The sequence below is a fragment of the Hypanus sabinus genome, chromosome 1 (assembly GCF_030144855.1).
Source record: "Hypanus sabinus isolate sHypSab1 chromosome 1, sHypSab1.hap1, whole genome shotgun sequence".
Taxonomy (NCBI): Eukaryota; Metazoa; Chordata; class Chondrichthyes; order Myliobatiformes; family Dasyatidae; genus Hypanus; species Hypanus sabinus.
Genome location: NC_082706.1, coordinates 164,022,996 through 164,040,647, shown reverse-complemented (window position 1 = coordinate 164,040,647; position 17,652 = coordinate 164,022,996). Strand labels below are relative to the sequence as shown.

Genomic DNA, 17,652 nt, shown 5'->3' with positions numbered 1-17,652 from the left:
TTGAATACTGGGAGTAAAGGTCAGCCATTTTATTTCCACTTCCCATTCCCACACAGATATGCTCTGTAGTATGTGCTTATCCTCTTGAGATGGTTTAGGGACCTCTCCCAAATTATATGGGTCTGGAGGCAATGATGCAGGTTCTGCAGCCTGAAATGTGGACATGGAGATTCCATAAGATGCTTGTCAACATACAGGGGCAGAGTGACAAGGCTTTCAAGGTCAATAGGCATCTCCTGTTTAGACGATTCATCTTTCAAGTACTCCAAGAGGCTGTGACAGTAATAGACTCGTAACAGTTCCACATTCCAACCACACTCCACTAAAAAGGTCCCAAATTCCCTGATGACATCTAGCACCAATAGAATCAATGAAAGAGTACACAAAAAGGAAGATAACAATAGACAGTAGGTGCAGGAGTAGGCCATTCAGCCCTTCTAGCCAGCACCACCATTCACTGTGATCATGGCTGATCATACACAATCAGTACCCCGTTCCTGCCCTCTCCCCATATCCCTTGACCCCACTATCTATAAGAGCTCTATCTAACTCTCTCTTGAATGCATCCAGAGACTTGGCCTCCACTGCCTTCTAGGGCAGAGCATTCCACATATCCACCACTCTCTGGGTGAAAAATTTTTTCCACATCTCTGTTCTAAATGGCCTACCCCTTATTCTTAAACTAGTTCTGGACTCACCCATCAGCGGGATCATGCTTCCTGCCTCAGGCGTGTCCAATCCCTTAATAATCTTACATGTTTCAATCAGATCTCCTTCTAAATTTCCCTCTCATCCTTCTAAATTCCAGTGTATACAAGCCCAGTCGCTCCAATCTTTCAACATATGACAGTCCCACTGTGCAGAAGACAAAAAAAAACTGCAAACACAAAAAGAAAGAAAAAAGAAACAATAATAAATAAGGAATAAATATAAAGAACATGAGGTGAAGGTAACTTGAGGTATCAGTTTAGTGATAAGACAAGAGAAATGATCCCAAAACACAGTAACCAAGTAAGCAAAGCCAAGGAGCAACTGGTTGAGGCTGACTGGTTCAATGGGTGAACAAGGACTGTGGACAGAGCTGAGTTTAAACAAGCTGCAGGTGGTGCATTGGAAACAAGTGGCAGGTGACTCCTGTTAGCTAGGTAGAGACAAGGAGGAGCCTATCTGTGCAGACCTGACTGATGCACCATCAATAACTCACACTGAGACGTAAGGCGGGATATCGGCTTTTATTGACTGGAAGAAGGAACCAGGAGTGAGTGTCTATCAAACAAGGTCTTGGAGACTGAGGCCGAGCGTCAGGCCGCAGATCTCCTTTATACAGGGGCCTGTGGGAGGAGCCACAGGAGCAGTCAGCAGGGGCGTGTCCCGACAGGCACATAGTTCACCACACTGACAAAACCTCTTAACAGATCTCATGAATCCTGCTCATTCTGTAGGATTCAGTAATTAATCAGGCAGAAAATCTGCAGATTTGCAATTATTCATGACTTCTTTTTAGCTAAAGCAATTCCTTAAAACATCTGTGCAGAACAGCAAAGTAAAGAACTTATCGTTAGTTTACAAAGGCAGCCAGAATCAGAATAATGACTCATGGATAAGTACCAAAATTATCTGCCGTGAAGCTTTTTTCACTGGACATAATCTGATACATCTAAAGAGTGATTTTAAAAAACATTGACAATGAAGCATGGTGAGGAGGCAAAAATTAAAGGCTTCATGTGACTTGGATTCAATTATCAGCAACATATTTCACAACCAGAAGAAACTTACAGTAATATTTTTAAAATAATTCAGATGCTGGAAATGAAAATAGAAAATCCTGGAGATGCCCATTAGGCTAGCATCCCACACTATTCCAGTTAAGGTCAATTCAAAACTATTGAAACAACACTTCATCATCCTTCTTGTAGCCCCCAAGAGTCAACAATTCAGTAGGTTTCAGGAGTTGGCTTTTTCTGCTGGTATCAGATCTGACCAGTTCTGATGAGGTAATCTTTTATTTTATATTTTGAGCAACTCTGGTATTCTGGATCGCATAGTTACTGCATTGTTTATTTTTTTTTCATCTCATTTATTCACTTGTAATCTCACTTCACTTGAACCTCAGCTATGATGAACAATTATTCACCACTTTCATTCAAAAAGCATTCACTGCATTGTGTGACCTGGACTCTTTTTGGTTTCTACAGAAGCCACATACTGTCTTAGATTTTTCAGTAGTTTTAACTGCAGGCATCTTCATGGTTTATGAAAGTTTCAGATTTCCAGCTTAACATAAACATACCTAAAACATAAAATAGTTTGAGGAAGGAAGACAAGCTTTATGTGCTCTTTACTGAAATAATTCAAGAGATTAAAAGGAATCAGTGGCAAGAAGGATTGAAGAGACTGCATGGATATAGTGGAAATGTAATTAGGATCGTGCCTTAAAAAACCTACCTAACTACCCTGCATTTAAAGAAACTTGTTTATACCAATTGCTAACAATACTCTGTGTCCCCCACAAAAGCCTAGCATTCAAAGTTCTTACTCATTTCTGCAAACAACTGTCTTCTTTCAGCCATGGTATTTTCTGTCCTTCCACGTTCTTCAATCATTCTAAAAGACATAAAAGAAAACAAATGAAAAATCAGTGATCTTTTTCCAGTCCCAGATATGTAGCACAGTTTTCTTCAGGAACATATTTATGCTTTACTAAGAGAGGACAAAGGAAAACACTAGAACCAAATACTTATTGACTTTTGAATTCCAAGTAAATCCAAAAATTGTTAATTCTCACGGGCTACTTGACATTCTGTTAATACAATGATACAGTTGACTAACACAACATGCAGATTCGATGGGCCAAATGGTCTAATTCTGTTCCTGTCTTATGATCTAATATGGACTAGAAACAACGTTTCTTCCACAAATCTATGCCATGATTTCTATCAAGTGTCAAGATACTTCTTTGAAATGAGGAAAAGGTAGAAAGAGATGAATTAACTTTAGTAAAGAAATCAATGTGCACATCTCTATCCATCTCATGCAGAGACCAAGTAAGCTTAAAGACTTAAACAGATAAGATTACAAGATAATTAAGGACAAACAAGCATACTTGGCCTACCTTAGTTTACCATCCCAGAGAAACACCTTGTTCCCTCAAGTCTTATTCTTAAATAAGTTAGCCTTCACTATTGTCTCAAAGTTTGTTCACGTTAAACAGTTGTAGTTTTCACTGAGACCATATGTTATCCCAAATCCGATATGGACTTCTTTAGCTCAAACTCTTTTCTATCTTTCATCCATTTATGATTATTTCCAGGATTTACTTTCAATCTCACCAGTAACAGTAATAACTACCCCAACATGCAAGCTTATTAATGATATCTATGTAAACTTTATCCGGTATGTCACAACTAAGTCAAGCCATTTTACTGGATTTTCCACAATCTGCTTCAAGTTTCTCATTAAAATAAAATAGGTAATCATCTTAGACCTAACCATCTTGATTTTTTACTTACTTTTCTTTTTACCAATCAATGCCAAGGGCATCTAGCTAGACTCTTGTTTACTGATATTAAAAGCTATAGATCCTAGAAATCAAAAATGGACACAAAACTACCTGAAAAAGTCAGCAGCATTTGTGGAAAGACAAACAAAATCATCATTAACACCTTGGGTCAAAAACTTCTTGACCTTTTGAAACCTACAGGTACCCATTGAAATCTATTGAAATCTTTTTGATTAAGTGCAGTCTGTCCTTAACACTCTGTCCTTTTCACTAATGCTGTTTGTCCTGCTGATTCTTCAAGATGGTTTAATGTCAATTCAGTACACAAGTGTATAGGGGAACAAAGTGATTGTTACTCCAGATCGATACTGCACAAAGAAACCCCAATAAAGAACAACTAATGTAAAAACACAATAAATATTGATACATAAGATAGCTGAAATACACAGATTGATTGCATGTCCATAAAGTGACACTGGGCACAGGAGTGCCTGTATATTGGGTTTCTCTGTCAGGAAATTAAAAAGTGGTGGTGATGGGGTGGATTTGTGGGTGGAGGTGTCAATCAGCCATTTTGCTTGAGGAAAGTAACTTTTTTTAGTCTGAAAGGGTATAGTTTTAAGGTGCTTGGAAGTAGGTACAGGGGAGATGTCAGGGGTAAGTTTATTTTTTTTACACAGAGAGTGGTGAGTGCGTGGAATGGGCTGCCAGTGATGGTGGTGGAGGCAGATACAATAGGGTCTCTTCAGAGACTCTTGGATAAGTACATTGAGCTTAGAAAAATAGAGGGCTATGGGTAACCCTAGGTAATTTCTAAAGTATATGCTCGGCACAGTATTGTGGGCTGAAGGGCCTGTATTATGCTGTAGGATTTCTGTGTTTCTATGGTGGCCCTAGCATGGAACCCCCAATGGGAATTCTCAGTGGCAGATTTTAAGCATGTGGGGAAGCAATCAGGATGAATGAATTGTTGAAGATGTCCATGAAGACAACAGCGAACTGGTGCGCATACTCCCTGGGTATTCGGCCTGGGATGTTGCCTGGCCCGGCAGCCTTATAAGGGTTGATTCTCTCCCAAGTACTTCTTACATCTCCTGTTGTTACAGAAAACATAGCCAATATTTCTGTCTGATCTTTTCAGATTTCAAGTATCTGCAGTTTTTTAAAAATTTCTAAATGCTCTGCAATTCATCATCAATTCCCATTCAGGAATTTCCACCTGTCAGATGAGGGGGAAGGTGGGTGAGGAAAGGGAGATAAAGTGAAAAGCTGGGAGGTGATAGGTGGAAAAGGTAAAGAGCCAATTAAGAAGAAAGTGGGCCATGTGATAAAGGGAAGGAAGTGTACCAGAGGGAGGTGATGTGAAGGGAGCCAGAATGGGAAACTGAAGAACAGAAAGGGGGAAGGGGATGAATCTCATGTCCATTAACCTTTCATCCATTTACTCCCTTGAAGTGATCATCACTACTGTGCAAGTCTCTGCACAATGCTTTGGCAATCATACAATCATTTTATCTTCTCACCCAACCCTTTCCCTTACACTATTTGCATAACAAAACTGCATTTCTTCTCGATTGCCCCACCCTTGCCACTAATTGGGAATTTCTGCCTTTCTTTTCCTTCCTCTCCGATCATAAGTGATGAACTGGCTGCGAAAGAGAACCAAAACAGCAGACTTCAGGAAATTATTGTCACTTCATTATCCCAAGAGAGATGCCTCAAGATCACTGAAAAATGCATAGATATTGATCACAAGAGATCAATGACTGTTTAAATTGTCTTTGGTCTGCTTTGCTTTCAAGCCACAATGGGTCACTTTGTGAAGTCTGAAAAGTTTGTATCTACCTACACCAGGTTGGATGTATAAACCTGCTGACTACATGGTAAACCTCAGCACTGGGTAAATACTCTCAAGGCAAGCAGCCTCTTCTGGGAACAAATGCTCTAGATGTTGACTGGAAACTGCACTTAAAGACCTTGGACACAAATAAACTGATCAATCTTTAGGGTCTGTGAAAATAGAAGCAAAGCAGATGAATCAATCTGCTGATTTGCAATGGCAAAAAATATCTCATCTGGTTTTAAGCAATCATAGGGAAATACACATTAGCTGCATGTAATAATTTAAAGACAAAGACAAGGTCCCAAGATTTCAAACAATACTTTTCATTCACAAGCAAAAGAAAATCTGCAAATGTTGGAAATTCAAGCAACACACACAAAATGGTTGAGGAACTCAGCAGGCCAGGCAACATCTATGGAAAAGAATACAGTCGACATTTCAGGCTCAGACCCTACAGTAATACTTTTCATTCTCTGCATTTAACAAAAGCAATCTAAACACTTCTCATAGAATTGTACATAGGAAGTTGTGTTCAAAGATTTCTATTCATATTGAAAGAGTCCATGATGATGGGAGATTTCTGTCTGACAGAATAGTCTTCATATTGTATGTAATGCCCTGGTTAAGAACATGTTTTATTGTATTTCTCCTGCTGTACTGTTAGATATTTTATTTCAGCAGCTTTCCTACAAAATGCAGTGTGTTCTATTAATTAAGCTTCACAGACTTGTATTGTGGTTTCTGCCAAGGAGCCGTTTGTTCAGCTTAAGATTGTTGTGTCAGCCAACTGGGTTTGGCTTGGTAGCGTTCTGTAAAATTCTGTACAGTGAGATTCCACGGAACATTCGAGAGAGCTGGGCGGGATTAGAATTCTGAGGGACAATCAGTTGTCTTTGGGTCTTTTGTTGCAGGGATTGGAAAATGAAGGATGTGCGGAGAAAAGCACAGGGGAAGATGGTCACAGAATCCTGCCTGAAGGAGAGACCCCATCGTAATAAGTGGTGTGTTTAGATGAATGGTTCCAAGGAGGAAGTGCCAATACTCCTGAGTCAGCCAGTTCGTTTGTTACGATCTTTGAGGGAAGTTTGAACTGTGGCTGATGTCATTCATGCAGAATTTGGGTTCAGCGTGTAAGTAATCAAACTGAAGCACCTGATGACCCAGAAATGAGCTCCAATGTTAACGTGCACATTTAGACTGATTTAACTGTACTGGGCCCTTTTCTTTTTCTATTAACTGTTGTTAAAGTTGAAATATCTGTAAATAAACTTCCACTTTAATTTAATGCTGTTATTTCCTGGCAAGTGATAACTTTGCATGGGGCAGTATTGATACAACATTCACCGCAATTTTTGTTCCCTCAACGGAACATTCCAACTTTCTTATTTGGTTTAACCCGAATCATACTAACGCTAGACACTTGTTGCTTATTGAAGGTGGCCTTCTCACCGTTACCCAAGCAATACTGAATCACATGGCCGTTAGCCAGATTGAGCGAATGAACCAAGTTTGTTATGAGTCTTGGTGAGAGGGTAACATGTAAATGAAAGGGAATCTACATTACAATCATCACAGGGTTGACAGAGAAAACATAAAGAAGTGAAAGTTCATTTATAGATCGATATTTTAATCCAAAGGAACCATATTGCTTAGCTGCATGTTACAGCAGAAATCTTCTGTTTATTATTAACATTATTAACACCAGTCAAGACCATAAGACATAGGAACAGAATTAGACCACTCAACCCATCAAGTCTATTCTGCCATTCCATCAATCAAGTTACAATTTGCATCAATCTCTGCTTTCTAACCTGAATGCCATTGATGGGTATACAGATATATCCTCAAGAATGTATCAGATCAAATGAAAAAAAATTACTCAGCATGATGCCATTCTACATTTCAGCATGAGTATTACATTAACAGCCCTTTCAGTCAGGACATGCAAAATGAAAGTGGAAGTGAAAGACATGTAATTTCAATCCAAGCACCACTAATGTATAACAAGCCCCACAAGAGGTTTTAAAATAAATAACATCTTAAAACTGTGTTTACATATATTACCCCTTCAGCCCTAATTATGTAAATGCATTACAATCTTTATTTCACTCTGTTAAATGTTAATGAAACATAGAGTGTTTTTTGCTTCCTGGAAATGCAGCCTCTGAAAATATTTTGACACGTTTGGCTATTCAGTCATCACAGTTGCTGGGCGCCAGAGTAACTGTAGAACTGATTGCAGACACCAACTAACTCTGGAAAACATGAAATTCTTATTTACCTCATCCTCCCCTTCCACACATCACCTGGCTTCACCTATCACCTTCTAGCTTGTCTTCCTTCTCCTCCCCCACCTTCTTAATCTGCCATCTTTCCCTTTACTTTCCAGTCCTGAGGAAGGGTCTTGGCCCTAAATATCAACTGTTTATTTATTTCCAAAGATGCTGCTTGACCTGCTGAGTTCCTCCAACATTTTGTGTGTTTCTCTAGATTTCCAGCATCTGCAGAATCTATTGTGTTCATAAACATGAAATGCTTTTGCTTAGCTGCTGAATGCAAATCTGAGCCACTAATAAACTTTCAGAATTGGTATGATTGGCAAATGAATTTCAATTTAAGTGAGTGTGATTGTGATCTGGCAGGAAACTTATTTCAAATCATGGTTAAACTACATTTGTCGTGGAATACAATTACCTTATTATATAAAATGATATATTCCTGTTCTTTCAGACGGCCCTTTTTTAACAAGGCAAGAGTATTGCTGGCAAGCTTGATACTACTTTCCTGTAGCCACTGGACGGCAAAGATCAAACAATCTCTCAAACATTTAACTAATGCACTGTTTATGCATGAAACATGATTGCCATTTGACGTATTGTAAGGGAGTGTGTTGAATTGGTGTTTTCCAGAGGATCTGTCCAGTGACCAACACACAAGTTCCATTACAATGATAGCACAGCAGCTCCTCTGCTTTTTAAAAGTTTGCAGAGATTTGGCATGTCATCTAAAAATCTGATGAACTTCTATAGATGCACAGTGGAGAGTATACTGACAGATTGCATCATGGCCTGGTATGGAAACTCCAATGCTCAAGAATGGAAAAGCCTACAAAAAGTAGTGGATACAGCTCAGTCCATAATGAGTCAAGCCCTCCCCACCACTGAGCACATCTACAAGGAGCACTACTGCAAGAAAGCAGCATCCATCATTAAGGATCCCCAACATCCAGGCCATGCTCTCAGTTGTACAAGGCCTTGGTGAGACCGCACCTAGAATATCGTGTGCAGTTTTGGTCCCCTAATCTGAGGAAAGACATTCTTGCCATTGAGGGAGTACAGAGAAGGTTCACCAGATTGATTCCTGGGATGGCAGGACTTTCATATGAAGAAAGACTGGATCGACTAGGCTTACACTCACTGGAATTTAGAAGATTGAGGGGGGATCTAATTGAAACGTATAAAATTCTAAAGGGATTGGACAGGCTAGATGCAGGAAGATTGTTTCCGATGTTGGGAAGTCCAGAATGAGGGGTCACAGTTTAAGGATAAAGGGGAAGCCTTTTAGGACCGAGATGAGGAAAAACTTCTTCACACAGAGAGTGGTGAATCTGTGGAATTCTCTGCCACAGGAAACAGTTGAGGCCGGTTCATTGGCTATACTTAAGAGGAAGTTAGATATGGCCTTTGTGGCTAAAGGGATCAGGGGGTATGGAGAGAAAGCAGGTACAGTGTTCTGAGTTGGATGATCAGCCATGATCATACTGAATGGCGATGCAGGCTTGAAGGGCCGAATGGCCTACTCCTGCACCTATTTTCTATGTTTCTCACTACTACCATTGGGAAGGAGGTACAGGAGCCTTAAGTTCCAAAACACCGGGTTCACAAACAGTTATTACCCTTTAACTAAAAGGCTCCTTAACCAGCAATACTGAACTGATTGCACAATCTATGGGCTTACCTTCAAGAACTCTTTACGTTTTGTAACTTCAAAACATAACACTAATTCAAAGGAAGACACGAGTATATGAAATGTGAGTCTAACTTTGTATTTTACTTTAAGTATCACATGATACCGTGATAACGTATGCAATTCACGTATTTATATATATAACCTGTAATGAATTACTTCAAGGAACAAGAGTGCTTAATCAAATATATATAAAAGATTATTCAAATATTACTGAAATATTAAATACACAACACTCTTTCCTGCTTAGCAATATACTCCAACTCAATAGAGAATGTATCTCAACTATATACACAACATATTATATAATACATCCACAGCATAGTAAATTTTAAATTGTTCCATTCAGGCCAAAAGACTTAATCACTATGGAGGATTTCCTCCTCTTGTCAGATAACATCTTTCCTGGCAAGGGGTATCACTCTGCTTTGCAGGTGAGACTTGTGGCTGTGAAACAATCTCAGGTTCTGGGGCCTCCTCTGTTGTGTGTGTTGACTCTGAGATTGCAGGAAGTGGTTCTGACAGCGGCAGCCAACTTAAAAACTTCTCCAATGATTGACTTTGTTTTTCACAACTGATCGATGTGTCGCCTCCAGATATTTAACGCAATCTGCACTGTCAAGGAGAGTGGTACAGTTCTGTTCTTCATCTTTCTGAGGATCCACTTTTGATCATTTCTGCAGTCTCTTGTTAGAAAACTTGTCCAGGAGTGAAACATCGAAACACCTTGCTTGAAGAGCCTTCAATTTGTCTCAGCTGTTTCTCTTGCATGTTTCTTCTGAGACTGGGTTTGAAGAGATCTGAACATGAATGCAAACGACGACCCAAGACCAGCATAGTTGTTGGTTGTGGAGTGTGCTGTGTTGCAATGTGCAAGGAGGAAAATGGCGAGCCTTTGGTTCGAGGTCACTGTAGTGTCTTATGCTGACAATGCTCGCAGTGTGTCTTTTAGACTCTGGTCAAACCTTTCCCCCAAGCCATTTGTAGCTGGGTGGTACGGTGCTGATGTAATATCAGAGTCAGAGTCAGGTTTAATATCACCAGCTTATGTCGTGAACTTTGTTAACTTTGTGGCAGAAGTATAATGCAATACATGATAATATAGAAGATAAAACTGTGAAGTACAATAATTGAGTGTGTGTGTATATATACATACACACACATAATATATATAATTTAATTTAACTATTTGATATACATATATATTAAATAGTTATATTAAATTAATGCAAAAATAAAAATAAAAAGCAGTGAGGTAGTGTTCATGGGTGTAATGTTTGTTTGGAAATCAGATGGCAGAGGGGAACAAGCCATTTCTGAATCAATGAGTGTGTGCCTTCAGGCTTCTGTACCTCCTTCCTGATGGTAACAATGAGAAGAGGGCATGCCCTGGATGTTGGTGGTCCTTAAAGATGGACGCTGCCTTTCTGAGGCACCGCTCCATGAAGATGTCTTGGATGCTATGGAGGCTAAGTATGAATTTTACAATTCTCTGCAGCTTACTTTGATCCTGTGCGACAGCCTCAGATGGTGATGCAGTCACTCAGAATGATACAGCACGTCCGTATAAATTTGCAAGTTTTATTGGAGACAAGCCAAATCTCCTTAAATTCCAAATATTGACACCAGGAACTTCAAGTTGCTCACTCTCTCCATTTCTGATCCCTCTAAGTACTAGTGTGTGTTCCCTCATCTTCCAACCAGTTCTTTGGTCTTACTGACATTAAGTGTAAGGTTGTTGCTGTGACACCACTCAACCAGCTGGTATATCTCGCTCTTTCTATGTGCTCTCATCACCATCTGAGATTCTACCACATGGATGTCTCGCCAACAAATTTATAAATTGTATTTGAACTGTACCTAGCCACAGGTACAGGAGTATAGAAAGAGTAGAGCAGTAGGCTAAGCACACATCCCTGAGGTGAGCCAGTGCTGATCATCATCAAGGTGGAGATGTTATCGCCAATCCGCACAGATTGTGGTCTTCCAGTTTGGAAGTCAAGGATCCACTTGCAGAGGGAGGTATAGAGGTCCAGGTTCTATAGTTTATTGAACAGGACTGTAGGAATGATGGTGTTAAATATTGAGCTATTGTCAATAAACAACATCCTGACATAGGTATTTGTATTGTCTAAATTGTCCAAGACCCCATGGAGAGCCAATGAAATTATGCCCACTGGAGACATATGATGGCAATAGGCAAATAGGCTGAGGCCGGAGTTGATTCTGACAATGACAACCCTCTCAAAGCACTTAATTACCGGAGATGTGAGTGCTAGTGGATGAGAGTTATTATGGCAGTTCACACTGCTCTTCTTGTTCATTGGTATAATTAAGATGTACAAAAAAGCTGGATGAACTCAGCAAGTTGGGCAGCATCCGTTGAAAGAAGCAGTCAACATTTCAGGTTGAAACCCTTCATCAGGACTAAAGAATGAGGATGCAATGGCCCTATAAAGAAGGCGGGAAGAGAGTGGAAAACCAATCAGAGGAAAGATCATGGGGTGGGGGAGGGGAAGCAGGGAGGGGATAGGCAGGAGAGGTGAAGAAGGAATCTAAGGAGAAAGCATTATGGGTAGTAGAAGAAGGCAGCATCATGAGAGGAGATAGACAGCTAGAAGAGAAGAGGTGAGATGGGGGAGAGGGTCGGAATTACCGGAAGTTGGAGAATTCGATGCTCATTCGATGTCCCTACACCTCATCTCTTACCACCATTCAGGGCCCCAAACAGTCCTTCCAGGTGAGGCAACACTTCACTTGTGAGTCTGTTAGGGTAATCTATTGCATCCGGTGCTCCCGGTGTGGCCTCCTCTACATCAGCAAGACTCGACACAGATTGGGGGACCGCTTCGTTGAGCACCTACGCTTCGTCCGCCACAACAGACAGGATCTCCCGGTTGCCACTCACTTCAACTCTCCCTCTCATTCCCATTCAGATATGTCCATACATGGCCTCCTCTTACTGCCATGATGAGGCCAAACTTCGGCTGGAGAAACAACATCTCATATACCGTCTGGGTAGTCTCCAGCCCCTTGGTATGAACATCGAATTCTCCAACTTCCGGTAATTCCTTCCCTCTCCCTTCCCCATCCCACCTCTACTCTGTCTCCTCTTCTAGCTGCCTATCACCTCTCATGACTCTGCCTTCTTCTACTACCCATACTGCTTTCCCCTTAGATTCCTTCTTCACCTCTCCTGCCTATCCCCTCCCTGCTTCCCCTCCCCTACTCCTTGATCTTTCCTCTGATTGGTTTTCCACCATCTCCCCACCTTCTTTATAGGGCCCCTGCCCCCTCCTTCTTTAGTTCTGATGAAGGGTTTCGACCCAAAATGTTGACTGCTTCTTTCAACAGATGCTGCCCGACCTGCTGAGTTCATCCAGCTTTTTTGTACGTCTTGATTTGAACACAGCATCTACAGTGCACTCTGTTTACCATTGGTATAATTGTTGCCCTTTTGAAGCAGGTAGGAACACAACTGCAGCAGTGAGAGATTGAAAATACCTTTGAACAGTCCTGCCAGTTGGTTGACACAAATTTTCAGAGTCTTGCCCGGTATTCCATCGAGGCCTGCTGTTGTGAGGGTACACCCTCCTGAAATAGAGCTTTTATCAGGCTCCAAAACAGAGATCTTAACACCAGTCCTTGCAAAGAAGCTTCTCAGTACATCAACTGTGTGCAAGGCTGTAGTAGAGTCTACTCGGAACACATCTGGCCACTTTGTAGCTGCACTCACTACTATCAAGAATTGTGTCCACGAATGGTCCACATGAAATCCATGTGAATCCTCTAACAGAGCAATGAAGGCAACTCCCAGGGATGGAGAGGCCCTGTTCTTGGCATCTTCTGGACATGCTGACCTCCCGTACAGTGCATGGCAAGCTGCTCGATATGCTGATCTATCCCAGCCCACCAGACAAATTTCAAGTCAACACTTTAATTTTAACCATGTCGAAATGACCTGTGTATAGCTCCTCCAACACTTTGGCTCTTAGCTTGGATGGTACAAGAACTCTCAATCCATACATAAGGCAATCTCCGTTGAGCGCAAGTTCATCTCAACACTCGTAAAAATGGGGGAATGGAGTTTCTGCTGCACATTCCAGTCATTTTGAGTGGCTATATAAACCCGAGATAGTTTAGGGTCTTTTGTGTTTTCTCTTTGAATCATCCCCTTCTGTGGATTGAAAATGGACACTAAAAGTTAATGATCAGTAATGGGGGTAAACTCTCTCCCATATATGTACTGGTTAAATTTTTTTACACCCCTAACGAGACTAAAGGCCACTTTGTCAATAAGTGTGTATTTTCTCTCTGCAGCAGCAAGGGAATATGATGCAGAAGCTATGGGGCATTCATTTCCATCACCCATAATGTGTGGCATCACTGCAACTATACAACAAGGAGAGGTAGTAAAGGCATGCCTCACTGGGCAGTGTGGATCATAATGTGTGAGTACAGTGTCTGACATCACCAATTCCTTTACCTTTGGATAGTCACCTCTCACTGCTTTCTGCATTGCCATTTCTTCCCAATCTGTAGTAATGAGTTCAAGGGGTGGAGCATGGTAACCATGTTTGGCAGGAACCTGCTATAGTAGTTAACAATTCTTATAAAGGACTGCAACTGTGACACATCCTTTGGCCTTGGGGCCTCCACCACTGCTTGAATTTTCTCAGCACACTTGTGTAATCCTTTTGCATCAATACTGTGACCACAGCAAGTGACACTTGGTTTAAAGAATTTACACTTATCACATCGTGCTCTCAGCCCACAATCTTCTAATCTTTTTAACACTCTCTTGGAGATGTTCCTTGTCACCCTAACTCATAACAGTGACATCATCCAGGTAACACGGAGTGCCTGGGCAGCCTTGCAGCTCCTGGTCCATAGCTTTCTGCCAGACTGCAGGTGCAGATGCTACTCCAAAAAATAAGTCTATTATAGCGATATAGCGATTAAAATGACTTAATTGCAGGGGATATGGCATGTAAATTCCGGATAAACCAAATTAAAGTTGTCTTAGCAAATCACATCCCCGCAATGTCAGTCCTCCTATTTCTACCACATGCAAGCTTAATGTGGTTTGTTAGTTGTCGTTTTTCACTACCACGAATGTCATTCCCGCAGTAGTTATCTTTTCTCCAGTATAAGTTTTAGTTGGATTTTCTGCAGACAATTCTACAGTTGAGTATTTTTGAAACATTTCTCAAACTCCTTTTTTGAAATGACTGAAACAGCCAAACCAGTGTCTACTTCCATTTTAATTAATTTGCCATTCACTTCTAGTGTAAGCTAAATTGCAAATCTATTGCTAGTTTTCATATCATAAATCTCAAGGCCACACAGTCCTGTGTCACTTTCATCATTATCAGATTTTTCATCAGCAGCATGCAGATTAGTGCTCTTTTTGAAACTGCAACTTGACTTTTTATCTTTTTCTCTACTCTGTGCAGTCCATTTATTTTTGTCTTCCCGGCATGCTTTTTATATGTGACCTACTTTCTTGCATTTTCTACAAGTTATGCCTTTATTCTAGTTTATATAAGCCCCTGCCAAAACAGTAACACAATTTGTTCGGCCAGGCCAGTTTCCATTTAGATGTTGCAATTTTGTTCATGCTCACTTTCATTCCTGACTGCAACTCAATTGTGTCTCTGTCTACTGTTTCAATCGATACAGCAATTTCAACTGTTTTTTTAAATGTAGGTTGCACTTCAGTTAGGAGCCATTTTTAATACTTTCTGTTAAGATGCCACAAATTAAACAGTCCCTCAATGCATCATTAAGTCTATTACCAAACTGAAAATGATCAGACAATTTCTTTGGTTCTGCCATGTATGCAGGAATGGACTCCTGTTTCTTTTAAATTCCGTCTATGAAACCTAAAGCAGTCTGCAATCAACAATGGCTTTGGTTCTAAATGTTCCTGCGTTACTTTCAGAATATCTGCCAAGCACATTCTTGCTGGTTTGGTTGGAGTAGTTAAACTTCAAATCAAACTGTATGCCTTTAAACACAAAGCACTTAGCAAAATTGGTACTCCTTTCTCATTGGTTATTTCATTTGCTTCAAAATACTGTTCAACTGGCTCAATTACATATTCCAGTTATCCTTTGTGTAATCAAACGCATCAATTTTTTGACGTAGCTAACCATTTCTTCTTTTAATTTTATATCAATCAGGCTTTAGATGATCAGATGATCAGAGCATGAAACAGCACTCCCCAATGCCTTCACCATCATTTTGGAGGATTTTAACCAGGCCAGTCTGAAAAAAAAATCACTGAACAATTACCATCAACAGCAATACCTGAGGAAGCAACACACTGGACCATTGTTGCACCACCATCAAGAATGCCTACCATGCTATTTCACGCCTTCACTTCGGGAAGTCTGATCACCTGGCTGTACTTCTACTCCCTGAGTGTAGGCAGAGACTGAAGACTACAGTACCAGTAATGAGGACCAAGAAGGTATGGACAAGGGAAGCACAGGAGCGTTACAGGACTGTTTTGAATTGGTGGTCTGGACTGTATTCAAGGATTCATCTTCAAATCTGGAGAAGTATGCTGCAATTGTTACCGACTTCATGAAAACCTGTGTGGATGAGTGTATACCTACAAAGCCTTGCTGTACATTCCCAAACCAAAAGCCAAGGATGAACCAGGAGGTATGTCATCTGCTGAAGGCTAGATCTGTGGCATTCAAGGCAGCGACCCAGGTCTGTAGCAGAAAACCAGGTATGACTTGAGGAGGGCTATTTCAAGGGTGGAGACAATTTTGAACAAGGCTGGAGGTGACATCTGATGTACGACAACTCTGGAAGGGTTTGTAAGGCATTACTTCCTACAAAGCGAAACCCAATAGCATGAATGGCAGTGATGCTTCACTACCAGATAACCTCAATGCCTTCTATTCCCACTTTGAAAGGGAGAAAGTAACTACAGCTGTGAAGATCCCTGCTGCACCTGATGACCCTGTGATCTCTGTCCCTAAGGATTATGTTGGGCTGTCTTTCAAGAGGGTGAATCCTTGCAAGGCGGAAGGTCCCAGTGGAGTACCTGGTAAGACTCTGAAAACCTGTGCCAATCAACTGGCAGGAGTATTCAAGGATGTATTCAACCTCTCACTGCTACATGTGAAAGTTCCCACTTGCTTCAAAAAGGCAACAGTTATACCAGTGCCTAAGAAGAGTAATGTGAGCTTCCTTAATGACTATCGCCTGGTAGCACTCACATCTGCTGTGATGAAATGCTTTGAGAAGTTGGTCATGAATAGACTGAACTCCTGCCTCAGCAAAGACCTGAACCCATTGCAACTTGCCTATCACCACAATAGGTCAACAGCCGACGCAACCTCAATGGCTCTTTACAGGGCCTTAGACCACCTGAACAACACAAACACCTATGCCAGGATGCTGTTCATCAGCTACAGCTCAGCATTTAACATCATCATTCCCACAATCCTGATTGATAAGTTACAGAACCTAGGCCTCTGTACCTCCCTCTGCAATTGGATCCTCGACTTCCTAACCAGAAGATCACAGTCTGTGTGGATTGGTGATAACATATCCTCCTCGATACTATCAACACTGCCACACCTCAGGGGTGTGTGCTTTTCCCACTGCTCTACTCTCTATAGCAATGACTATATAGCTAGGCAGAGCTCAAATACCATCTATAAATTTGCAGATGATACAACCATAATTGTAGAATCTCAGGTGGAGATGAGAGGGCATACAGGAGTGAGATATAACAACTAGTGGAGAAGTATCACAGCAATAACCTTGCACTCAACTTCAGTAAGACAAAAGAGCTGTTGTGGACTTCAGGAAGGGTAAGACGAAGGAACACATACCAGTCCTCGTAAGGGGATCAGAAGTGGAGAGAATAAGCAGTTTCAAGTAACACACACTGGTGGAACACAGCAGGCCAGGCAGCATCTATAGGGAGAAGCACTGTTGACGTTTTGGGCCAAGACCCTTCGTGGGTCGCAGTTTCAAGTTCCTGGGTGTCAATATCTCTGAGGACCTAACCTGATTGTTAGGTCAACAATCAATGCAGCTGTAAAGAATGCAAGGCAGTGACTATACTTCATTAGGAGTTTGAAGAGATTTGGTATATCAACAAAAACACTCAAAAACTTCTATAGATGTACCGTGGACAGCATTCTGACAGGCAGCATCACTGTCTGGTATGGGGGAAAGGGGCTACTGCACAGGACTGAAAGAAGCTGCAGAGGGTTGTAAATTTAGTCGGCTCCATCTTGGAACTAGTCTACAAAGTACAGAGGAAGTACTTCAAGGAGTGGTGTCTCAGAGTGGCAGTGCCCATTATTAAGGA

The 17,652-nt window shown here is 41.1% G+C and overlaps 1 protein-coding gene across 9 annotated transcripts in view; it reads right to left on the bottom strand.

Annotated features, from left to right (window-relative positions):
* Positions 1-17,652, bottom strand: part of dtna (dystrobrevin, alpha) — a 186,975-nt gene that overhangs the window by 142,258 nt on the left and 27,065 nt on the right. For all 9 annotated transcript variants that reach the window (XR_009514055.1, XM_059980402.1, XM_059980411.1 and 6 more), the window contains exon 2: positions 2,537-2,604. Coding sequence is in view for 8 of the 9 variants with exons in the window: in XM_059980402.1 (XP_059836385.1) it covers positions 2,537-2,604 (68 nt within the window). In the remaining variant the exon portion in view is untranslated. The remainder of the gene's footprint in view (positions 1-2,536; positions 2,605-17,652) is intronic.